Source organism: Mastomys coucha, unplaced genomic scaffold (assembly GCF_008632895.1).
Source record: "Mastomys coucha isolate ucsf_1 unplaced genomic scaffold, UCSF_Mcou_1 pScaffold1, whole genome shotgun sequence".
Lineage (NCBI taxonomy): Eukaryota > Metazoa > Chordata > Mammalia > Rodentia > Muridae > Mastomys > Mastomys coucha.
Window position 1 is genome coordinate 78,156,424 of NW_022196891.1, and position 26,799 is coordinate 78,183,222.

General features: G+C 42.0%; 1 protein-coding gene across 5 annotated transcripts in view; it reads right to left on the minus strand.

The window, feature by feature from the left end:
• The window catches only part of Wdr26 (WD repeat domain 26), a 39,550-nt gene extending 13,543 nt beyond the window's left edge, over positions 1-26,007 (minus strand). For 3 of the 5 annotated variants that reach the window (XR_004109317.1, XR_004109316.1, XM_031336862.1), the window contains exons 1-8: positions 25,075-26,007; positions 23,240-23,339; positions 23,035-23,139; positions 16,732-16,868; positions 12,977-13,074; positions 11,563-11,719; positions 6,037-6,175; positions 513-653 (exon numbers count right to left, since the gene is read on the minus strand). Coding sequence is in view for 2 of the 5 variants with exons in the window: in XM_031336862.1 (XP_031192722.1) it covers positions 513-653; positions 6,037-6,175; positions 11,563-11,719; positions 12,977-13,074; positions 16,732-16,868; positions 23,035-23,139; positions 23,240-23,339; positions 25,075-25,433 (1,236 nt within the window). In the remaining 3 variants the exon portion in view is untranslated. The remainder of the gene's footprint in view (positions 1-512; positions 654-6,036; positions 6,176-11,562; positions 11,720-12,976; positions 13,075-16,731; positions 16,869-23,034; positions 23,140-23,239; positions 23,340-25,074) is intronic. The other 2 variants (XR_004109321.1, XM_031336865.1) reach the window with 1 other exon arrangement.
• Positions 26,008-26,799: the final 792 nt, after the last annotated feature.

Sequence of the window (26,799 nt, forward strand, 5' to 3'; positions counted from 1 at the left end):
ATATTTAACAGATACTTTACACACGAAAAGTTATATTTTACATGCAATGATGAAAACATAAATATCTTTCCTGATTCAACAGTGTAAATTCCATTAAGTAAAGCAAAACATGTTGGAAATGCTGAATGATCATCCTTTAACAAAACAAGCTTTACTGCCCTAAATATATTTAAATTTATAAATCTAAACACCTGGGCTCTAAACACTTGAAGCACTATTAACTTACAGGTGAAAAGTTATAGTAATTTAGATTAAAAGGTTTTCTTGAATAAAGTAAGAATAATGTTGGGGTTTTTGTTTTGTTTTGTTTTTCTCTTAGAGTTTTGGTGGAGCCCTAGCTGTCCTGGAACTCCCTCTATAGACCAGGCTGGCCTCAAAGTCAGAGATCTGCTTGCCTCTGCCTCCTGAATGCTGAGATTAAAGCAGGGCCACTACGCTGGATAAGAATAAGTTTTAACAAATATATGTATTAAGAGCGTGTTGGACTTAAGCCAAGGAAAACACTTGCTCACCTGTACATTCCAAAGCCAAAGCTCCGAGCAGTCATCTGGACCACAAGCAACAAGGTAGCTGTCATCTGGACTCCATGCTATGTAGGAGACGCCATACGCATGTCCTTCTAACGTTTTAAGCAGTTTTAACAGGTGTGTATCCTGAAAAACAAAGTAGACAATTTGGTTAATTCCCATCCCAAAAAGCTACAATTCTCTAGCACAAGAACTTAAGTACACTGACAGTCTCAGGTTTCTGTGCCAATCCCGCTTGAGCTTGGCAGCTTGCTTCACAGACATTTACTCACACCTTCTTTTTTTTGTTTGTTATTAGTTTCGATTTTTTTTCCAGACAGGGTTTCTCTGTGTAGCCCTGGCTGTCCTGGAACTCACTAGGTAGACCAGGCTGGGCCATTTTACTCTTAATATTAAAAAATGTAGAAACCAAATGACAAATGTGTTTCTAAAATGGAGTACCATTCATAAAATTAGTATCTAATGAATGAATGAATCATAGACATTGGGGTGAATGAAAGAAGCCAACTAGAAAGGACTATATAATGCTTAATTTATTATATGAAGTATTCAGAATAGACAAATTAATAAAAACAAAGGAATGGTTGCTGGAAACTATAGGGAGAGAAATGATCACTACCAGATACAGGATTTCTTTTGATGGGATATTAAAAATGTGATTAGATAATGGTAGTTGTAACTGTTGAACTATGTACCATATGAGGATGTATTTTATTCATTTATGTGTCGGTGAAGTTTTCTAAATCTTTAAGAAGAGTCAACTTTTGGTGTGTGCATCTACTTTCAGTCTCAAGTTTTCTCAGGGCAAATTCTGTGACAGTTTCATATATTTGTGTAGTATATAACATCTTGTTTATAGGGTGGTGGTGGCGCACGCCTTCAATCCCAGCACTTGGGAGGCAGAGGCAGGCGTATTTCTGAGTTCAAGGCCAGCCTGGTCTACAGAGTGAGTTCCAGGACAGGTAGGGCTACACAGAGAAACCCTGTCTCCGAAACAAAACAAACCAACCAATCAAACTAAAGATTTGCTTCTAGGTTGACAACAGATTTCTTTAGAATTACTTATCTAGAAAACTAATTGTTTTATTCAGGCATGTTATTTCAGTACTTGGAAGGTTAGACATAGGAAGATCTACAGTTCCAGCTTACTGTGTAGCCTACCCTATCTCAAAAGACCACAGAAGGAAAGGGAGGGAGGAGAAGAGAAAGACAAAAGAGGAAGAAAAAGAAAAAACTAATTGTCTTATATACCTGGATAGAAAATAACTCTATAAAAGATGAAGATATAGCTTGTACAGGATCCCATTTGATTCCCAGCACCAATGTGGCAGCTTACAACCATCTAACACCAGTTCCAGGGGATCCAACCACTTTCTGGCCTCTACAGGAATCAGTTGCAGACATACATTCAGGCAAAACATTCATTGCTGGGTTTTCCCAAGAGTACAGTCAACTTTTCTAAAAAGTTCTTGAAAAGTGCCAGCATACCAAGAGTTAACTAGCCTCAGAAAACTTCTAATAGTGCAACCATCTGAAAATTACCCTCACACTTCCCATTGGAACCTAAGTATTACTTATGCATCCCTAAGTTAATATGGCCAAGAAAAAAACTCCTTACAATTAATACCTATTCATTCTACATAGCAGTGTTTCCAGAAAAGCATTCTGGGAAACACTGGCATATTCCTCAGTAAAAGAAATAAAAGATTTGCTCCCTTAGGTTCATCTTCTGGTCTTCTAAAAACTCTTCTTCCAAATGACCCTAGACCATTCCTAACCAGTTTGGCCCAAACAGCTCTTTTATCTTTTCCACAAAATCCTTTCTTACTTTCCTTAGCTTTCTAGACATAGCAAGATCTCTTTTGAGCTCTCACAGCATCCTTTAGGGAATAATCAGGGCTTATTATTTTTTGTTCAGTTGTCTGGATTTAAAGAAAAAAAATCAATACACAACAGGCATTTTATACTGGCTAAATAAAAGTGGGAATCTCACACATAGCTACTAGAAAAACAAGCTTAACAAACCCCATAGAACTCAGAGGCCATGAGTTGATTCCAAACTCTCTCGTGTCATTTACAAGTTGCCATTATTAAAAATATGCCTATTTGAAAAGTAGGCAACTACAAAGTAGCACTTAGTTTATTAGTACACTACTAATGTGTTTAGTACACTATTAATATTATTGTTATGATGATAAATTATCATAAAATTGTCTCATATTCTACAGGACTGGAACTTCTGCTGGACCTCACAGGCAAAGTTAATAAGAGACCCTGAGGTCCCTTATGACTGCAACATACACTCAGCCTACTTGTTTAACCTGTCTTTAAGAGAACAATGTAGCCAGGGATGGTAGCACAAGCCTTTAATCCCATCATTCCTGAGGCAAAGTCAGGTAGATTTCCGAGTTCGAGACGAGCCAGAGTTACACAGACAGACCCTGCCTCAAAAAAACAAACAGCAGGTGCTGGTGAGATGGCTCAGCAGGTAAGAGCACTGATTGCTCTTCCAAAGGTCCTGAGTTCGGATCCCAGCAACCACTTGGTGGCTCACAACCACCCAGGATGAGATCTGATGCCCTCTTCTAGTGCGTCTGAAGACAGCTACAGTGAATTACACTGGAGCGAGTGGGGTAGAGCAAGCAAGGTGGAGCGAGTAGAGTTCAATTCCCAGCAACCACACACATGATAGCTCATGGCCATCTGTACAGCTACAGTGTACTCATACACATAAAATAAATAAAATAAATCTTAAAAAAAAAAAAAAAAACAGCAAAAAAAGAGATCAATGTAAACTACAACCTTACTTGCCTTGCCTTTTATTTCCCAGGTAATCAACTTTCACAACCTAAGCTAACACAGAGCCGCAACTTTTAAGTTATGTATGCTTCCATGCCTGGACCCAAAGCAGTGCGCACGTGCATGTGTGTGTGAGTGTACTATGACAATCAGTTGCTGAAAGTAGGATGACAGTGGCTTCATAAATATCTACCAGAAATATCGGTGTAACAAAGGGAGAGTCCTTGTTAGCATTTGTTTGTGGTCTGGGTCAGTTGGCATCAGTGACTTCATTTCTTGTATAAAACTCTGTTAAAAGATCTCTGTAGGGCTTGAGAGATGGCCCAGTGGTTAGGAGCACTGACTGCTCTTCCAGAGGTCATGAGTTTAATTCTCAACAACCACATGGTGGCTCACAACCATCTGTAATGGGATCAGATGCCCTCTTCTGGTGTGTCTGAAGACAACTACAGTGTACTCACATACATAAAATAAATAATTAACTCTTAAAAAAGATGGCTGTAAAAGTATCTTCTATTCCTTCCCCATGCAATGCTTGTTTTCATCTGTCATTAAAAAAAAAAGCCCTTTGTTGGGGACAGACATAGACACAGGGACAGATTCACAGAAGAGCAGTAAGGCAGGCAGACTCAGAGTCACACAACAGATAGACAGGGGATGGCAGACATTGGAAGCAGGGAGAAGTCGAGAACTCAAATCTGAGCTCCTGCGTGGTTAGACTACTCTAAGAGGAAGTGCTTATGATTTCTCTTCCTTAAGGATGCCAATCAACTATTTGTGACTGAGTTATCACTGATGCATTTAAACTGACAGTATACTACATTACAAAGAAATATAGGAAGTATATTAGGTAACAAAATTAATGCAGTAGTATCCCGTAATAGAGAAATTTCAAGTACTTCCATTTCATATTATAATTGCGGCAATATTACTAGCTCAGAATGCTGGCAGTCATTATCTGCTATTAAAATATAGTGTTAATAGAGGAGTACTATATATTGTAGCTCTATTATATTGAGAGCCCACATTTCATATAATTAGGTTCCTTAAGTAATTAGTGTGTAATTTATAGTGTGTACATGTGTGTGTACGTGCACACAGAGGTAGGGGAAATAGACAGGATGGCTATGTATTTTGGTGTGTATATTTAAAGCAGTACCATTTGAAGTCAGCAGAGAGTGGTCAGCGTGTTAACTAGGTAGACAGTGTAAAGAGGGAAGAGCTCCTTAGAGTGAAGGGTGCCCTGCTTTCCGCCTACCAATTACAACACATCGTAGGTAAGAATCCAACAAGTGTCCATCTCAATTTGTATTTTTCCTTCTAGGGCGCCTCTGAGTATGTGTTGTGTGTGTTGTACGTCCAGACATGGCATGTGGGATCACATGCCATGGCCTACATGTCAGGATAACTTTGTGGAGCCAGTTCTCTCTTTCCAACTTTATGTACAAACCTTTCTGAACAAAATCAAGTCTCCAGGATAGCAAAGCATTGCTTTCACCCTGAGCTGTCCTGTTAGCTCCTAAAACTCCTGTTGTTAAACTCAAAATAAATGAGGCCAATGTATTCACCTAGAGTCAAGAGCCATATTTAGCACTAAGCCAAGTTTCATTTACTTAGATTTTAGGTGAATGTCTAAAACAAGTGTAGTTCCATAACCTATTTGAAATTACATTCTGTTTTGACTAATAGACAGGTTAGCTATGTATGTATGTTCAACAAATTAAAAGAAATGGACATATTTATTTATATCTGTAGGTTATCTAGTAATAAAAGACGATTCCGAGTAGATAAAATTTAGCACTTCAAACCTATATGCAGTAGTTTTCAAATGCCATCTTGGGGGAGCCCAGGGAAGCACATGGGATCCCACCAATTCCCTTCAGCGCTCAACCCTCACCCCAGTTTCCTCATCACAATTCAAGACACCGCATTTCAGCACCTGAGTCATTCAGATAGTTAAATAATGCGTGCCAACTGGCTCAGTCTCGAGTACTTAACACTGTATGTACAACTGGAATCATACTCATCTATGAACAGAAAAAAGAAAAGCACAAACAGGAAAAAATTAGAAAAAAATGATTAACATAGTCAGGCATGATGATCCATCTCTATCTGCCCAGCATTCAGGAAGGAGGGCTGGGACGGGAGAGTCAGGAGTGCTACAAAAGCCTTGGGAACTGAGTAAGAACCTGTCTCAAAAAAAAAAAAAAAAAATCAAATGACAAATATGACCAAAAAGGACTTGCAGAGACTACTTATACTATACGTACATGTATTAAAACTAAATAGGTACGTGCTGGGCAATGCTGACTCACATTTTTAATCCCAGTATTCAGGAGGCAGAGGCAGGTGGATCTCTTGAGTTTGAGGCCAGTTTGGTCTACAGAGTGAGTTCCAGGATAGCCAGGGCTACACAGAGAAACCGGTCTCAGAAAATAACAACAAAAGCTAACTAGTGAGTTAAGATTCAAAAATACCCTTTTAGGACTGGAGAGATAGCTCTGCACTGTCACTCTGGCAGAGGACCTGGGTTTAAGTTGCTGGAATCTACACAGTAGTTATAGCCACGTACAACTTGGATCAGATATATTCTTCAGGCCTACACAAGTAAGACACACCTAGTAAGGCACACATACGATGCTGACACACACAAACAAATCTAAACAATGTACACACACACACACACACAGAGAGGAATACATATACATACCGGATCAACTTGCCATATGATAACTGTGGTATCCTTTGATCCTGTTGCTAGTTTAGTGCCATCATTAGAGAATTTACAGAACCACACCTCATTACAATGCTCTGTAAGTATCTGCTGAGTGTAACAGGGAAACTGCCTCCTAAAACAGACAAATCCGCACATAATTATTCTTTCAAAGCATATTTCAGCAATAGTGAGAAGGACATTAACAACTGAGAGAACTTTTGAAGATCATATCATAAACCTCAATATAAATATGAGTGCATTTACAACTCAAGAATCAGCAGGTACATTTTTTTTAGCCAACTCTAATGAAGATCTGTTAATATAAAATCTACTTCAACCTAAAGTTTACTTTTTTCCTACCTTCTCAAGGCTACTTGGTCTGCTTAAGACAATTCATAATTATTCATATTCATAATTATTTGGGAATTATGTTTAACCCACTTTATAGATAAATGACGGTTGTTCTACAAGGAATAATGCAGCATCTTTAAGCATATAAAATCGGTAAGCTATTGTTAAAAGACTTGGTATGACAAAAGAAAATGGAGGGGAGCAGTGAGATGGTGAAGTGCCTGCTGCTCAGCTGACCTACTGACATCCCTAAATCTCAACGCTGCTGCCTCCACATATGTGCTGTGACACGCATGCACACACTCATTAAAAACTGATGAGAGGGGCTGGCAAGACAGCTCAATGGGCAACGTGCTCGCTGTCAAGCCTGACAACCTGGTTCAGTTCCCGGGGCCACATGATGAAATGATCAAAACAACCCTCGCTGGGAATGTGCTTTCACCTGCGTATGTGTGGCTGTGGAGCCAGGAGACGGTGTCCGGCTCCTTGGAACTGGAGTTACAGCTGTGAGCCACCATGTGAGTACTGGGAACCAAACTCATGCTGTCAGAACAGCAAGTGATCGTTTAACCACTGGCCTTTTCTCCAGACCTCCGACTCCATTTGGAGACTGGTTCTTACTACTGTAGCTCAGTCTTATCTGAAACTCTTCATCTTCCAGCCTCAGTCTTCCAAGTATTGGATTAATAATAGGCAAGCAGGTATGATTTTTGCTAAAGGTCACACTTTTAAATCGATCACCAAAGACTTCAACAGTCTTCTCTATTTTTTTTTTCCTATCAATAAACAACAGGAGCTAAGATACTGGCATGAGCCTATGGCCCCAGCACCTATGAAGTTCTGGCAGGAAGACTGACTGAGCCCAAGAGTTTGAGACCAGAATGGGCAACACAGCAAGACCATCTCAAAAGAAAAGTGTCTTGGTGCGTACATAGAGAAGTACACTGTCAACGCATCAGTGTGACAGGCTACACTCAGCTTTAGGAGGTAATACTTGGCAATTTAAATAAAAGTACATCAATATTAAAGTTATTTTTCTGAACTGAAATTACATATATTTGTATTTTATTAACCAAGTACTGGCATACACAGTACCAAGTATTGTATGTTACACCTTTCAAACACCTTTCAAAGGATACTGTTTTAAACTTTATTTTTGTCTCATGTTATGGGTATTTTTCTGCATTTGTGTTTGTGTGCCCCTTGTGTGCAGTGTGTCCACAGAAGCTACAAGAGGGCACTGGACACCCTGGAACTGGAGTTAGACACAGCTGTTAACCATGTAGGTGCTGGGAACAAAACATGAGCCCTCCTCAAAAACAAGTTCTCTTAACTGCTGAGCCATTCAAGAATTAGTATTCTTGAAACTAATCTGACAAGAGAAATTTTATCAACACCATTTTTACAAGACTCAAAAAGCCAAGTATCTTACCAGATTTTCACAAAACTGTTAGTAACGGAACTAAAATTTGAGCCTACGATAAACTGCACTAATTTTCTAAATGTCAACTTTAAATATTTTTCAAAGACTGAATTTCAATAAAAAAGTTTAGATGCCTAAAGTTGACCACAGTAAAAAAGATTCATTTAGATTAACAAATTACATTTTACATAAGGACTGACTCAAAATTACAGGGCATAAATCATTTTATCTATTGACAGTTGCCAGTTATTTTCATATTATTATTTAATCTTTATTAAGACTAAGGCAGGGATGGAGAGACGGTTCAATGGTTAAGAGCACATCCTGCTCTTGTAAGAAGACCCGAGCTCAGTTCCCAGCACCTACATGGCAGCTCACAACTGTCTGTGACTCCAGCTCTAGGACATCTGGCACACCCATCTGGGCTCTATGGGCACCAGGCATGCACACAGTGCACGGGGCAGGACATTCACACACATAAAATAAAATCTTTTTAAAATTTAAAAATAAAGACAACAGTAACGTGCAAATTTAATGGCCCTTTTCAGATACACAACTGATAGTTGATGTCTGCTTTCAAGTAAATTTAAAATTTAAGATATTAAAAATCAGTACCATGTGAAAGAAAACAGTTAAGTGTAACATTGTGACCAAAGTCAATCTTTAAATTGTGTCTACAAATATTTGTAATAACCCTATACTAAAAAATTAACATTTATAAAACAGCCTACGAAAACATACTCTCATTAATTACTGGTGTTAAAAAATAGCTCAGAAAATCCTTTCTCCTTTTTAAAATATCTGTTCCTTACTAGTCAAATTTAACCAAAGCTATGAGCATGTCAACTGATAAGCCTCTCCGACCTTACATGGGTTTTCCAATGTCATGAGCAAGTCTCCAGAGAGGAAAGAACGGGTCACTTCAATGTTTACATGTAATTTCAGAGAATTTCTAGCTCCAATGCTAAAATCTACTTTCTAGAAGAAAATAAACCCGATTGGTTAAAAATCATCAACTTTTCTCTTGAAGACCTCCGGCTAAACTTAAGGAATTAAACTGAGGCTATTTTCCAGTTTGGCAATGAAGGGTACAACTTACTGAGTTAATGCCTGGTGTTAATCTCTTAGTGTCCTTAAATCTACCTCTAGAATGAACAGCTGGGGATGGCTCCTGGTTTTCCGGCTTGGTAAACTGGGTAGGTAGATTCTCCCTGAGATAGAAAATGCAGGGATGGGAAGAAGGCTTGGAAGCTGGAGTTCTTACATGCAAGCAAGAGGACGGGAGCTCAGACGCCCGAACCCCATGTAAGTGCCAGGTGGACATGACGACCAGCCTGCTACTCCAGCCTGGGAAGGTGGAGGCAGGGGCCCCTGCCTGGAGCAAGCTGGCTAGAGACTTGCTAGGAGTGCTGAGCTCCAGTCCATTTTTGAGCGAGACCCTGTCTCAAAAGAATAAAGTGGAACAACAACTGAGGAAGATTTCCAACACCAGCCCTGGGCCTCCACATGCACATGTGTACCCACACATGAGTGCCCACACATGTGAAAACACATTCACTCAAGCATATACATCATACACGTGACAAACAAAAAAGTAATAAAAAAGACTTCAAGAGTAAAAAAACAGCCTTAGCAGTTCTGGGTAAGAGGTAGAGAAAATCTATTTGGATCTGCTATGTTTAACTAGAGCAATAGCCAAACTGCACTCAGGTCTGAGGCTCAAGAGAGAAAAACTGCAGCTCTGCTGTTTCCAGGAGTCATCAGCTTCACGGGGAGTAGAACCTATGGGAGGAGGAGGAGGAAAGAAGTAATCCTGGACACAGGACTAAAGCGACAGGCAGGGGCACAAGCCCTGGAGGGGTCAGAGCATCAATGCAGAGCTTAGAATATTCATGCTCAAATACTACAGAAAACACAAGATAAACTGGGAAGTAAGCAGCTGCCGTATTCAACAGACTGCCCCTCACCAACGTCAGCAAGTTTTATGGTGTTTTCTCTGTAGGCATTAATACTATAGAGCCCTGATTAAGAAAAATGAGAACATGGACAAATGAATTGTACAGCTGGTAATGACTTGAGGAGTTACCTTTTGAAGGTAGGTGGTAAACAGGAGGCACAGTATTTTAATTTACTTATTCTTTAATTTATTTTTGTATATATGGGTGTTTTGCCTGCAAGCCTGTATACCACGAGTGTGCATGTTTTTGTTTTTAAAATCATAAAGAAAATCCAAGGAACAACTACTTTAGAAAAATAAGAACTTTTCAGTCCTAGTGAATTTCAGAATGCTTTGCACATGGACTGAGGGGCAGCCCTGTCCAAGACGAAGGACGGAGAAGGGAGACTAGGTAGTATTTGTCTACTGGTCCCACAGACATTGCCCTCTTCATATGGGTTGTCTCCACTCAGAAAGGAAGGGCTCAACTTTCACTCTCCAGTGTCCCCAGCAGCAATGAGCCACAGAGACTTTGTCTCTAAGTGTCTTAATTCTGACAGTCTCCAAGCACCTACAGGAGCTACGAAACAAAGGGCTGAATGCAGAGCCTTTCAGCCCACTATTTCCCTCTGACTCCAATTTAAACCAAAAATTACTTAAGACTCTCCCCAAAAAGTCAAAGAACAGTATTAAGGAGTGGAGGGGCTAAGAGTGAGCACTGACCACTTCCTAGCAGAGCAGTAGCTCACACAAGCCTCAACCCAGCACTTGCAAGGCAAGCATTATTTCTTAAGGATAATAGCACAAACAATTCCTTCTGTCCAAGTGTGGTGAGTGATGTCACAAGTGTACACACATGCAGATTATAGGGCTGGGGACGCAGCTCAGCGATACAGCTTTGACTAGTATTTGAAAGGACTTATGTTCTATTTCCCAGCACTAATGAAATGAAAAAAACAAACCAAAACAAAACAAACCAAAAACAAGGTGAAACACCTAATTTAAACACACCTCAACATTATTTTAAACCAGTATCTAGATGTGGGCATGGGTACACGATATTTACAGTTACTAGAAGTTCCTTTTTGACTCACATACACACTTCTGTCTTTCATTACTGAAGTTCATTACTTCAGTAATGTTCATTACTCAAGTTCATTCTTCAATGAATGCCAGCAGAAAAAAACTGTCAGCCGCCTGCTTTTCTAGAGTTTGAAAGAGTTTTTATAATTTCTATCTTGGTATTTTAAATGTAAAGTTCTGATATAATTTTGGAGAGCATCATTAAAAGAGAAAAGACATTTTTACTAAAAGAATACTCAACGCCAAAAGACAAACTTCCCAGCTGAGCTATGTGCCTGGCCTGGTGAACATGGGCACAGAGGTAATGCCCACCCCTCTAACCACTCTAACCATTTCTGGAGCCCTTTGTTTACAAAACACACAACTTCCATTAAGGAAAAGTAGTTCCATGGTATTTATATACAGAGAATTAATTTGGTGCATAGTTAAACTGTTGAACACAGGTGACCAAAATCTATAGACAAGAACATAAAAAATTGGCTTTTGGGCTTCAGCTCCCAACTGTGGCATACTACATAAACATAAACTTATACAACAGAAAATAATTTTTTTTATGATTTTCTTTAACTAAGTTTTCATTATAGTAGCCCTGGGTTTTACTGTGAATTAAGTGTTAATCAGGTATGAACAGGTATACAAAGAAACCCTAGAATGTGTTCTAATAAAGTTCATAAATCCACCTGTAAAACGCTAACGTATTTGAAAATATAAGAAATTTTTCTCTTACCTACTACAAACATGATCTATAAGTAGAGACACAGAATCTAGATTGTTGTCAAGTTTGGTATTGTGATATAGGCACCGATCCCTCTGTAGCTCCACCGCCTGCCGCAGGAGAGTCTGTAAACGCCGTGGGGGAAGCATCACTGATGCTGGTAAATAGGCTTTAATAAAAGATATTTTAAAAAAGAGAAATAAAAATAATAATAAACTGTAAAGTGGAGATAAGACATTTCCTCCTGCTGTTCCTTTCACCTCAATGTTACTGTTTCCTTTACACTGACAGCATTGGGAGATGACAGAGGGAAGCTTCCAGTACGCAGAGGCTACCGTGACACAGCCGTCACTACGCAGAGGCTACCGTGACACAGCCGTCTGGTAGATAGAGCTTCTAGGGGAAACACCACAAAAGTGAAAGGAAGATGAACAGAAAACTTGATATTTATGTATCAGTAGATGACCAGTTAAAAAAAAAATCTTCGCCGGGCAGTGGTGGCGCACGCCTTTCATCCAAGCACTTGGGAGGCAGAGGCAGGCAGATTTCTGAGTTCGAGGCTGACCTGGTTTACAGAGTGAGTTCCAGGACAGCCAGGGCTACACAGAGAAACCCTGTCTCGAAAAACCAAAAAAAAAAAAAAAAACTTCAACAACGAATAAGATAGAACTGGACAAGTCCTATTTGCCTCCAGTGGCTACTAATGCCAAAGTACTGTGGAAACTCTGCAATAGTGTTTAACACCAGTACAAACTTATTCCAATCCTCATGCATTTGCCAGGCCATATGGTGTGTCTATTTTCTGCGTCCTGAGATTTCCACTCTCACTACATGAGAGTGGCTGACAGAACAGCATGATTTGAATAGAAAGGAGGTATTTAATAGAAAGATATGGTAAAAATGAAATTTCCAACTCAACTTGAAAGTGCTGTAACATAGCTGGGAAAAACGATTTACCTAAAGAAACCTGGAACCCAGCCAGGCGTGGTGGCGCACGCTTTTAGTCCCAGCCTCAGGAGGCAGAGGCAGGTGGATCTCAGAGTTCAGGGCCAGCCTGGTCTACAAAGGTATTCCGGGCAGCCAGGGCTACAGAGAGAAACTCTGTCTCAAAACCAAAACAGAAAATAGAAAAAGAAATCTGGTCTCTTCTAAAGAAAAAAGCAAAAACTGTTAAATGCTCTGATGTGAAGCTGTGGTTCCCATTTTGTCCTGACTCTAGGACTCCTCTTCCAAAGGAAACCTTGAGAGCCTCGCTAAACACCACCACCCAAGCAGAGTGCTGAGAGCAGCATTTGCTCAGACTCCAGGTTACAGCTGCTGAAGGGGCTCTTTAATGGGCCCCCCTCTTCTTCCACAAGCACTCAGTAAAGTGACCCAGCACAAGCTTCCTGTTTGCTCTCCAGTATCTACTTCTGAAGTGACTTACTCTGAAGCTTGTCCAGCAGTTTGGACCGGGAAGCCGTCCCCTTGCCTTCCCACTCAGCTTTTGCCCGGAGGTCTTCTGCATGGCTACACATCAGATACCTTTAACAGAGCAGGAAACAAATCTCAAACCCCTTTCCTTGGAATGAAATTGAAAAACAGTTGACTGTATTTTCACAATCAGGTTTGGTTTTTTTTAAAGATTTTTTTTAAAGGATTTATTTATTATTATAATATGTAAGTACACTGTAGCTGTCTTCAGACACACCAGAAGAGGGCATCAGACTTCATTACAGATGGTTGTGAGCCATCACGTGGTTGCTGGGATTTGAACTCAGGACCTTTGGAAGAACAGTCAGTGCTCTTAACCGCTGAGCCGTCTCTCCAGCCCTTTTTAAAAGATTTTTATTTATTTATTATATGCAAGTACACTGTAGCTGTCTTCAGACACCCCAGAAGAGGGCATCAGATCTCATTATGGATGAACTTGGGACCTTCGGAAGAGCAGTCAGTGCTGTTAACCACTGAGCCATCTCTCCAGCCCTCAAGTTCTTGTTCACACAAATCGACAAAAACATTTTTACAGTGAATTCAATTTATTAATGCAATCTGGTGCCTTCATAAAATCATTAAAAGGAAAAAAATTATTAAAAGATAATGATAGTACTGAAACACCTAACACTATTAAATCCGCCTGCCTCTGCCTCCCAAATGCTGGGATTAAAGGCATGCGCCACCACTGCCTGGCTATTGTTATTTATTCTATGTGGTTATGCTCCAAACTCTCAGCACATGCTTCATTAGATGCTGTAACTCTCCTGTATGAAGCAAACACTATTGTTCTAGCTGCATAAATGAAGAAACCGAGACACAGAAGGCTTAGGAGGCTGTCTTGAGGGGAGGCAGGCAGTATGGGAACACAGACCCAGGCGTTCTAGCTGCAGACCTTGCTCTTTGCTAACTTCACAGCTCCTTCCTCTACTGTAAGTACTGAAAACACGATCAAAACGACTTAGGGACTAAGAAGGCGATTTGGTGGATTATGGTGCTTGCTTCACACAAGAACCGGAGTCCAAGCACCAAGTCAGGCAGGGTGATGTATGCCTGAACCTCCAGCATTATCTCACTATGTGCAGAGAGTGGTACAAATGCTCAAGATCGCAACTTGGGGAAGAGATAAGAGCCACCTCCTGAAGGGAGCCCATCTCCAACCTGGCTTTCCTCAGGAAACAGGACTGACCAAAAGAAGTGCAGGCCTTTATTCAACCTGGATGTGAGATCTGGCGAGAAGCTTTCCTGGGTGCTCTGTCAGATAGGCCTTTCTTGTCACTCATCTAAAGGACAATTAGGCAGCAAGGGCTAACTGAAGAGGAGTGCTCACTCTGCTCCCTGCTGCACAGCTAAGACTCCATGTGCCTGGCAGATGCCAGGATCAATCTATGTAAACAGAGCACACTGTCTTCTTGATATTTCGTGTGGATGTATAATTTTGGTTAATGAAAACACTTTTTAGAAAATATAATTATACTTAACATGCCTGTGGAGAAACTGGGTACTATGAGTATTTTGTCTCTAATTTTGGGGAGCCAATGAGAGGACTTTGCTGGTCAAGGGTTTTTGAATATGAGCCTACCTTCCAATCCAAGTTTGATCCCTAGAGCCCACACACTGGAGGGAACCAACTCACACAAGTTGTCCTCTGACCTCAACATGTGCATGTATACAACACAAAATAAGTGAAAAAAAAAAAGAAAAGAAAGGAATGTTGTAGGAGAATTTAATGTAGCTAAGTGGGAAAAATGTTTATTTTTTTAAATTTGCACATGCCTACAACCCAAGCTGCTTCAAAAGCTGAGGTAGACAGGGAATCTAAGGGAGAATGTCTCAAAATAAAAAGCAAGAAAGGGGCTGGGGACGTGTACCTCAGTGATAGATGCTTCCTGGTAAGACATGAAATCCTAGGTTCAATCACTGTCCAAAGTGATGGACTATGCATGCTCTATACCCTTTACAAAAATGTGCATTATTAAGCTCTGGGTTTCAGATAAACGTGCTTATGTGAAGTGATACAGCAGAACAGAAAAGTCACAGAAGGTAATTTTTTTCTTTCAAGATCACTTCAAAATAAAAAGTATGCACTAAAGTGTATGTCCTGGTCCCATGTGTCACTGAAACCTTTAATCCCAACACTTGGGAAGCAGAGGCAGATGGTCTCTGTGAGTTCAAGGCCAGCCTGGGCTATATTGAAAGGTATGGGGCTGGAGAGATGGCTCAGCGGGTAAGAACACTGACTGCTCTTCCAAAGGTCCTGAGTTCAAATCCCAGCAACCACGGTGGCTCATAACCATCTATAACGGGATCTGATGCCCTCTTCTGGTAGCTGAAGATAGCTACCATGAACTCATATATGTAAAATAAATAAATAAACTTTTTTTAAATAAAGAAAAAAGAGGGGAACAAGAATGTGATTTAATTCTATTTACTTAATATGTTTTTAAATGTTAACAAATTCAGATAAATTGAAATCATGTAACTTTTCTCATCATAATGCAATAAAAGTTAAAAAAAAAAAGAAAAAAGAAAGTTATCAGGATAGCCAGGGCTTCACAGTAAGACCCAGCATCAAGAGAGCGAGTGAGTGTGTATGTATGCGTGTACAGGCACTCTCTACACCAGAGCAGGAAAGAAAACGGCAGCATCATGTGAATGGCTTTTAGCTGGAAAACTAAAACATCTATGAATAAGTTAACTAGAAATAAATTGTCAGCCACAGTGTCACAGAACCTAGCAGCCTTTAAAATGACCCATGTCAGCCACTCACATTAGACACACTCTACATGCTGAAACCACATTACATGGCAAAAAACACTGTGAAGAAAAAAAACAGGACAATTGGTGTGAAGACAGGACACCTGTGCTGGATAAGCCTATTAGAAATCCAAGTGGAGACTGTCAAATGTGGGACTGGATAAAGCACATAAAGAATCCCTGGCACAGCTTGTGAGTTCAAGGCCGGCCTGGTCTATACAGTGAGTTCCTGGACAGCCAGGGCTCCACACTGAGACCCTGAGTCAAAAAAACAAAACAAAACAAACAAACAAACAAACAAACCCAACAACAACAAAAATAGCAAAACAATACAAACCCCAAAAAAGACCAACCATTAGGCATACAGTACTAAAGGCACAGCTAATGAAAAGAGAAGCAGCCAGCACGATGGCACACATCTTTACCCCAGCACAGGGAGGACAAAGGCAGGCACATCTTTTATAAATTTTAGGTCATCCTGGTCTCCTTTGGGAATTTTAGGCTAGCCAAGGCTATGCAATAAGATCATAATTCAAATACACACATAAATAAACACAACAGAAAAATAAAGGCTATGCAGCCAGTTAAGTGCCTGCTGTCTGCAAAACACCTGCAAGCCCTTCACTGCTGCTGTGATTCAAAGCCATGACGTTTGTTTTCTTTTTCTTTTTCTTTTCTTTTATTTTTTTGAGATTTTGAAAATAGTCCAGTCATTGGCTATACGGATTTCTTCCCCCTTTCACCCATTAAGTATCTCAAATCTTAACATGAATAGCTGAAAGCTTGTGCACACATAAGCAAATTTATCCAGCACTAAGAATTTAGTAATATTCAGGAACTATCTTTAAAAAACTTAATGAAATATAACTTCAGCCAACAGTAAACTTTTATATATTTATAAATAAAATAGCCCCTTCATGAGCCTGGAGTCTAAGCACTCCACTTCCTTACCCACTAAGAACATGGATGCGTTCTGTATTATACTTCAGCGGCGTCAGTTCGCAGCGTAGAACTTGAAGTGCCTCCAGCACCTTGCCGTCCTCCAGGTATTCCAGGTACTTTTGCTGCAGCAGCAGAAACTTCATCCTCTGACATGACAGAAAGCAGCAGTCAGGGGAAAAAGTCGCTGGAAGTTTCAGAAAACGTTTGTGCCTAAACAGAACAGTAGAAACCATCTACTATGCCTTCTGAAAATAACTTTACAACGCTTCATGATGACTCAGAATAGTCTGGGTGCGAGTCACCGTAGGTTAAATATGACTTCTCAAGGTCACACATCAATAGAACTCTGAATGAATGAGTAATGTCCATTAGTAACATAAGAAAAAAAATGAATACTGTTCTTACATTTCCTTAGAATTTTAAATTTTATATATCAATATTTAAAACTACTCCAAGAATTCCAAATTTGCTTTTCGAAATTTCTGACCAGATATGAACTGGTCTTATGCAGCAAGCTTTGAAAAGACTGGTGAAAAAAATGTCAGTTAAGAGTCACTGCAAGACATGATGTAGCAGGGGTATAGCTCGGGGGACAGTGCATGCAGAGTACGTAGAGCTCTGGATTTGATTCTAGCACCACAAAAACAACACTAGAAACCCCCAAACAATACAAAAAAGACCCACTATGAGGGAGGGAGGAGCTCAGAGCACTGGAAGGCAGCACTGGAGAGAAGCAGCTCGCCAGACTTGGGCTTATCTGAACCCAAACGGGCTTTCTCAAGATACATACTACAGGTTGGCATGCAAAAGTTTGGTGATCCTGTAACTGAACTGGGCAAACACAAGCTCCCTTGGCTGGATTTAATGGCCTGTAGGAAGCCTCAGTACCTAGTACCTCTGTATATTTGTAATAATCTGTTCACTAGCATGTTTAGCAAAAAGGCATGGATGAATATTATTTATTCTCTATCCACAAGGATAAAACACTTTTTAGTTATGAGACACTTTCCCATTTTTTCCACAGGGAAAGGTTTGGTTTTGGTATTTTTAATGTCACACATCATCTTACTCTGAACGTGAAGATGATGATCAGTCCTCGAGGTTCTCCCTAGATGGAAGCAGCATCTAGTAACGTTCATCTAGGAGGGCTTTTAACTTTAAAGGTAACCAAGGCCCGCTGTGTGCAACGACCTCCTCACACTTGGGCGTTAGCAAGCACAGTGACAGGAATGTTCATCACATTCAAAACCTCCACAGAAAGTCAAAGTCTACTTTGAAAAAGTTTTCTAAGTTGTTACAAAATAGTGTGCAGAAATTACCATGTAACAACACAATAAGAGTATGATGAAGTACGTTATAAAATTTTTATATTAAGCAGTATCTTGAAGATATAAGTTATTCTACTGTGTCTCAAATACAACAGTTTATTTAATAAATCCTCACCTGACACAAAAACCCTTTTATATAAACCAAGCAACTATTTTAAAAACATCCACTGTGAGACATGTTACTTATGTTTGGTAATTTAATCTTAAAACTTTAAAAGACATAAAAAAAAAAAAACCAAAAAACAAAAAACAAAAAACATAAAAACCAAAAACCTTTTAAACTAAGACCCGCTTCTGAAACTGGGAAAATTGCACTTACCCATTTTACACATAAAGTTGACCTAATTCTAAAGACTCAGAAACAGACTAACTACCAAGAGGCTTTAGAAAGCATGTGTGCGTGCGTGTGTATCATTAAGCTTATTTTTATAAGTCAAATAAAAGAATATTTTGAAGTTCATCAGGTGACAAAACCCCAAAATGAAATTTTAAAATCTAAAAGATGGATAGGGGGCTTGTATTTCAAGTTATTAGGGCTACTCTCACCATCTTCTGAAAACAAATTTAATTTCACAAAATGAAGCTTCTACATTATTAGCATGGTATTGAAGGTTTCATCAATTTAGTGTATTTTTAATTCAATGTAAAACAATGCCATATGCAACTAGTCATTTCCTCACTAAATTTTCTCAGAAATTAGGACTTTGGGAAACATTCTTTTTCCTTTTAGTTCCGGGTAAGTCTTTGATAAATTCTTATTAATCATAAAGCCATAGACCTCCTTCCTCCTCATCCAGTGTACAAGGCTGGACAGCACTCAATGCTATTGATCCCCCACTTTCTCATCTAGATCCTGGCAGAACATGTTACTGTAGTCTCTGAGGCAAAGATGGGGCAGGATTAAAAAAAACAAAACAAACACACACTTCTCAACACATACTGAGGGGACACTCTCAAAGAGTCACTTCATCCACATTAAGATAACCAACACCTTGGGGGCTGGCGAGATGGCTCAGCAGGTAAGAGCACGGACTGCTCTTCCGAAGGTCCTGAGTTCGGATCCCAGCAACCACATGGTGGCTCACGACCACCTGTAATGAGATCTGACGCCCTCTTCTGGTGTATCTGAAGACAGCTGCAGTGTATTACGCCTGAGCAAGCAGAGAGGCCTGATCGAGCGGGGCAGTCCTGAGTTCAATTCCCAGCAGCCACATGATGGCTCATGGCCATCTGTACAGCTAGTGTACTCATACGTATAAAATAAAATAAATAAATCTTTAAAAAAAAAAAAAGATAACCAACACCTCATGGCTAGCAAAGCTTGGCCTAATGTACACCAACTGACAGGGTGCTGGACCAACGCAGCTGGAGAGCTTGCTGAGGAAAAAGCCTTTATTTGCCTGGAACTCAGCTTAAGAATCTGGCACACAGCAACAATGAAATGCATTTGAAATGCATTTTATCTCCCTAAATGTAAAGCTCAAAATATAAAACACTCAAGAAAATAAAGACCTTTGAATGCATAAATGATGCTCAGCCCTGACAAAGTTAAAAACCAGGCAATCCTGAGGCTTGCTCACACAGGTATCTCCTCCTCCTCCCTCTCCCTCTTCCTCTCCTTCTCTCTGTCTCTCTGTCTCTCTCTCTCTCTAACTCAGAAACTTTTGAAAAAGAGGATGAAGAGCAATGAGGAAATCTCCAGTTTCCAGTTAGACCTCTAGACGACTATTTTAGATCTCCGATGACTTTTCAATGTCTTTGGGCCCAACAATATTTTCATCCCTCTCTCTCCTTCCTTCCTAAGTTTTATTTATTTTATGTGAGTACAGTGTTGCTATCTTCTAACATACCAGAAGAGGGCATCAGATCCCATTACAGATGGTTGTGAGCCACCATGTGATTGCTGGGAATTGAACTCAGGACCTCTGGAAGAAGCAATCTGTGCTCTTAACAGCTAAGCTATCTCTCTAGCCCTCCTCTCTTTCTTTTAAAACCCTGAAATTGAAATATATTCTTGGACCCTCCCACATCTTGCCCAGTATCTGAATCATTGTTCTTTCCCCACATTAATAGACTAAATTTAACACTGACGAAACACAGAAATAGTACACACATGGACCCTGACTTTGTGATGGCTTTAACTCTGAAATGATGTTATAAAGCAAATTTTCCCAATCAACCCCAATTCCAAGGAAAGGAGAAATAAATTATATTTAAGCTATGGATCTCAAAGCTCTTTCTTACTTGACTTTATGAGTTCATTTTTATATGTCAAGTCAGTATTTTTTCCATTTTTGTCTAGATTATTTCTATTACTTTAAAAAAGGAAAGAGACTTTGTAAAGAGCAATTTTCTGTTCTTAGTCTCAAATGCCTATCCAGATTTATCAGACATGGCAGAGCATATCAACTCAAAATTGACTGAAAAATGTTAATTCATGACCTTAACATCTAAAACCCACAACACCTACTATTCTGAGTACAGTGGAGCAGGGAAAGGGAGGGAATACACTAGATCAATAAAAACATTCAGGCTTAGAAAACAAAGCTCAGCCTAAATGCTAGAAATTTGGCTCAGTGACAGAGCCCTAGCCAACCCAGACAGGGCCAGGCTTCAATTCCCATAACAAGAAATAAGAGTAACAGCGTGCTGCTTGACACTACAATGTCATTAAGTGTCTGGGTAAATAATTAAGTAATTATGTTAAAAACCCACATAGTTGTCTTCTAAGATATATTACAAATTCCAGCTTAATAAGTGATCTTCTAGCTATGAAGTTGGGAAGGAACAAACAATATCAGAAAGGCGAAGAACAGTTTAAAAAAATGCTGACCTAAATCGTTATAGCAATTGACTCATCAGTGCTTGGGGGAGCCAAAGTTGGACCCTTTCTTTGTATAAATACCTAAACAGTTTGACGGTGTGAGGCTCAGCCAGAGATTTAATCTTCATCTCTTATTAGCTCCTAAAATGTTCTACAGACTGAAGAGGCTGTGAGAAGAAGGGATCTCTCCTTGTTTCCTAGAACTACCTCTCTTCAGTTCACGTGCTTCTACTCAAGTCTCTAATGGGGCAGTCTCAAACCACTATAAATCAAGTTTTAAAGAAGTGAGTCCATTAAATTTTTTACCACTAGAGTACAGATACAATTTGAATAAACTTAAAAAAAATCAAAGAAGTCACATCAGAATACTCCACAAATAATTTCTTTATAGCCACCAATCAATCCCAATTCAGATTTGGGCCACTTTATTTTCTTTGTTTTAGTTCATTCAGATTGAGCCAAAAATTGTGAAAAACTTTCCAATTAAAACACTCATTTTTTAAAGCAGAGATATATCAATTGAGGGCACATTCTAATTCCTGAAAAAAATTTAATCCCTTCAAATGTGGGTGCTCAATTACTTTAGCTCATTTTTTTTTAAAGATTTATTTATCTACTTATTATATGTAAGTACACTGTAGCTGTCTTCAGACACTCCAGAAGAGGGTGTCAGATCTCATTACAGGTGGTTGTGAGCCACCATGCGGTTGCTGGAATTTGAACTCACAACCTTTGGAAGAGCAATCGGCGCTCTTAACCGCTGAGCCATCTCTCCAGCCCACTTTAGCTCATTTTTATTTTTCAATTATACTATGAAATTCTTTATTCCTTAAGTTAAATCATTTGACTTGATACTGGTTTAATTTTTTTTTAATATTTTGGGTATTTATTGAAAGAGTTGATCTATGAATTTAACTAACTTCATGTTTGTCATACTTTCTAAGATTATACTATTGCACAGAATTATATAATGAATTTCAAACTATTTTGCATCGAAGTTTTTAAAAAACAAAAAGCCATGACTCTATCAAGTTTATAAACAAAGATAAAAAGGGTTAATGTTTGACCCAATTTAAAAAAGGAAGTGTTAATGGTCACACTCTAGCATTTAACAAGCAGCTGCCAGCCTACTTCACTTCCTACTCCCTCCTTTGTCCCTCCCCCACCAGACAGGAAACTTCTTTTGACAATACATGAATCAGCTACAAGTTTATAAGCCAGCAGCTGACTCTATGCTTTCTAATCACTCATGCTTTAAAAAACAAAACAAAACATACCTTTCCTAAGGAATTAAAACCCACCAGCATAAGAAAAAAACAAAAACAAAAACAAAAACCAAAAAAACAAAACTAAACCAGTCAAGGTTTATGAAAGAGACTAACAATGGTTAACTGTTAAACTGATCTTGCCAAGAAAATAAGGATTGGTAAGCAGGGCCCAATAGCCAAGTCTGCACCTAACCCTCCCAAGGTGAGGCTATCCTGCAAACTTTCACACCTGTCATTCTGTAATTTGAAAGAACAAGGTGGGCACATCAACAGTAATAATTAGATCTTTTTTGTTGTTGTTTTTTTGTTTGTTTGGTTTGGTTTTTTGAGACGGTTTCTCTGTGTAACCCTGGCTGTCCTGGAACTCACTCTGTAGACCAGGCTGGCCTCGAAGTCAGAAACCCACCTGCCTCTGCCTCCCAAGCGCTGGGATTAAAGGCGTGCACCACCACTGCCCCATGTAATACTTAGATTTAACTATATTATTCCAACTATCAGAAAAACCAATGTATCAGCTTCTTCAGGCTGTAAGGTAGATACACACCCAAGTATATTTTCACTTTAACAAACACAGTGAGTACTTTGAGTGATATAAAAGTGTATTTTAAACAAAAAAAGTATATTTTATTCTTAACCCTAACAATAATAAGGCTCCTATCAACAGCACTAAAAGTAGATCTTTAAGTTTTTATAAAGCTTAAATTACCAATTGTTTCAAATGACATTTACTAAGTATGACTTAAAACAGTTAAAGTTCATAGCTTACAATCATAAACAATTCATTTATAAATTATATAAAATTTACTTTCAAGCCTCTTAAGATCAGATGCCTATAGTTATCAATAACCTAAAATAAACATAAATGTGAAACTAAGAACAAAAGTGTATTTACCACAATTATTCCCAACAACGTTTGAGAGATTTCAAGTGCGCCTCTTACCACAATAGCATGAGGAGAATGTACTAAAGGCTTTAGTTCATTCAGGTCATTTTCTGCCTGCAAGAAGAATGATATAAAAGAAAAACAAGAATGTCACAAAGTTCCCATCAAACACATAGTTGCAGCCGCAGTCACACAGCTCTACGCCCTACTTTACCTTATCCCAGTCTCCTTCCATGACATGATTTCGGAATTTGGTAGCAGAAGGATGCTCTAACCGACATCCTGACTCTTGCATGAGGAGATCAACAGTCTGGCTGCAGGAGAGATACAGTGTGAAAAAGACCTGACCAACTGTAGGGCTTCTCTCTTCCTAATAAACTTCATGAACAAGAAGAAAAATAGCTTTAAAACCCTTCATTAAGTAAATGACTGAAAAGACCACCTACATTTCAAATTAAAAACAAACAAAAAAAAAACCTTTCTTGAAACTGAAATTAAGTAAGTCCTCCCTACATTTGTCATTTAACGTTTCTGAAGTTTAAAGGAGCATACAACTTCTAAAACCGTGCTCTAACACATGGGTTAAATCAAAACTAGGGTCTAGACATTATCTATGGCACAGCATTTTGAAAGATAAGATAAAGGTGACATGGCCTGTGTTAGGTAGAGCTTTCCTTCCAGATATTCTGCTGGTATGGAAATCCTGCTAGGTCAATCTTTAAAATTAAAACAAATCCAGCATCCCAAACCCTTTCCTTTCTCTTCATACTAAAAATAGCCAATTTACTCTGCTGTAGGCTCCAAACAGTCACGAGGTATTTCCGCCCGCTGCCGTCAGCTTGCTGCTTCCCTCAGTAATGTATTCTGTTAGCATTCACAAAATTTATTTTCACACGTATCCTTTCTCCTTTGGGGACCTAAGTGAAATCTTTCTAGATGTTTCTTTGGGAGCTGTTCATGGCTTTAGTTTTCTTTAGCGCTCCCCATTTTTCAGCTCAACAGTGCAATTATCAGCTTGGAAGTCAAAATACCGCTGTCACTCTGAGGAAGTGCAATACTCCTCCTTTCCCAACGAATGCACAGGCGCACTCAGGAGCGCGCGCGCGCACACACACACACACACACACACACACACACACACACACACACAAAGCAAAACCAAACAACACCAAAAACCCTGGTCGCCTTAAAGTTTCATTTAAAATTCGCCTTGCCGCTAGGAAACTGTTGCGTGTTTATTCGGTCTGCTCCTGGCTCGGCCACCTTCATTCAGCTCCAGAACACTCCCACCAACCCTACCTCAACTCCCTCAGCTTTTCTTTCCTGTGTGTGTACACAACAGTTGAGTCTTGGTTGAGCCCGGTGTCTCCCCCACGTTAATGGCCACCCAAACTGTGTTTGAGAAGCAATGATTCACCAGACCAGACAACACATTTTCAAAAAAAGGCAAACCTGGGTTTTGAAGTGGGATTTTTACTAGTGCTAGCTAGGCCTCTAGCGCGCTCACACACAACACACACACACAACCTCTGCCTGACTTCCACCGGGCATCTGACTTCATTATTCCCATCAGATTTACTCGACAGCCCCTTAGTTCCCATAAACACTTGTAGGCGACTGTCCTTCCTGATTGGTAGTTTGCCTGGGCTGTTGTCGGTCAGGGGTGGGGGTGGGGAGGTGTCCCACAAAGATGCCTCTGAGACACACTCGAAAAAACAAATCCTCCGAGGTTCATTATTTCCACCGCTCTGATCCACCCCTCCTCCCCCCTGCATAAACACCCTCGGTGTGTCCGCCTCCTCGGACGGACGAGCCAGCCCAGCCCCAGAGCCAGCTGCGTGGGGAGGGGTCGCTCTGGGCTTTGCACTGGCCCCCACCCCCAGCCCAGACGCTTCGCTTCGGCTGGCCTCGACCTCCCCCTCCGCTCCTCCCAGGGCTGCCTGTCCGCGGCCTCCTGCGCCCTGGGCCCCGGGGATCGTCCCCGCAACCCACCCGGTGGGTGGCTCGACCCCGGCCTGGGCCCTCCCCAGTCGTAGGACGGACACTTACTTGAGCCCTAGGCCATTGAGGTGCTGTCCTATGAGCCTAATGACATCCTCATCGGACTGCGAGAGCCGCTTCTTCTTCTTGAGGCTGCTGCCCAGCTCGGGGGTGGCCTGGGCGGCGGCGGCGGCGGAGGCCGCGGAGGCCCCGCCGGGAACCCCGTTATTGACACTCAGGCTGTTGCTATTGTTGCCAGCGGCGGAGGGGGCGGCAGGCAGGAGCCCGTTGGCGTGGGCCAGGTCCCCCGCGGACGTCGCCGACGGGGACGACTCCCCGTTCTGCGCCGACAGGCAGGCGAGCTCCGGGGTCTGGCCCTGGCCCCCGCCGCCCCCGCCGCCGCCTCCTCCCGCCCCGTTGGCCTGCATGGTGCCGCCGCTGACCAGGCTGTGGCCGCTGCTCCGCTGCGGGGCGGCGGGGGCGGCCGGAGGCAGTCCCACCACCACCACCACGGAGGAGGAGGCGGCCGGCGAGGGCGAGGGCGAGGGCGAGGGCGGGGGGGGGAGGCCTGCTCGGCCGGCCGAGGCCCCGGGCTCTCCTGCTCCCTCCGCCGCCGAGGCTCGGGGCTTCTTCCGCGGGGGCGGGGAGGCTCCGCCGGCGTCCGAGTCGGAGGAGGAGGAAGCGGAGGCCAGAGTTTCCTCGCCGAGAGAGGCCGTGGTGGGAGGCCGGCGGGGCGCGGCGGGGGTCGGCGGGGCGGGAGGAGGGGGAGAAGGAGGACCGGGCCCTTCCCCCCCCCTCCGGAGGCGCTCGCGGCGCGGCCCGGGGGCTCGCGGGCACTGGGGGGGGCGCGGGCCCGACGCTGGAGCCCGGGACAGCGGCGGCGGCGGAGGCGGCGGAGGAGGCGGCGGCGGCGGCGGCGGAGGCAGCGGCCGCCTCGGTGCTCGCTCCGCGCCGCTCCGCTCCCTGGTGTGTTGATTCTTCCCCCAGCTGCTGCCTAATGGAGTCCGGGCGCTGGCGTCACAGGAAATGCCTATACTGCCCTCCTCGCTCACTTCCGGCAGCAGGTATGGAACCTATAGGGGGCTGTCACCCGGCACGTGCGGGGCCGGCCGCCCGGGGTAAGGCGGTGTGGGGTGAAGGCGAGGGCGGTCGGGGGTCGGGGGAGGTCCCGACCCCGGGTGAGATGCGACCCTGCTCGACCTGGCTCGCCGGGGCGAGATCGCCCTAATTCCCCGGGTCAGGCGTGCGAGCTCGGCCGGCAGGGAGTTCGCAGCCACCCTCCGAGGCCCCGCAAGGGGTGGGTGGCAGAGATCGTGTCCTCGCCGTGCACCCGGAGTGACCCAGAAAAGGAGCGAGCAGCCGGCGCGGAGGGGGCCGCGGACGCACGGGCCCCGGGCCGGGGTGGGGCCCGGCGGCGGCCTGGTTTTGCAGCTGTAACTTGGGAGCACCAGGGTGTGCTAGGCTGGCTCCCCCTTGTCCACAAGGCTTGGGGCTCCGCACCCTGGGTTTAACTAACCACTGCCTCGTTTCAGGGTGGGGAACACTGGAACTTCCACAGCCAAGCACCACACACAGTGGTTGCATCCGTGTCACCCCAGGACGGGGGAGAGGACAGCGGAGCAGAGCAGGCTCCACCCTGGGTTGGCGAAGTCGTCTGTAACTGCCTTTCCCCTCTGGGAGAGAAAAACAGTCACAGCTCCTGGGGGCAAGAGGTTTCAAAGGCTGGGGGTGTGTAGAGGCGCTTGGCTTTGGCGTTTTACTGGGTTTGTTTTTGTCTTGAAGTGCTCGCTCAGT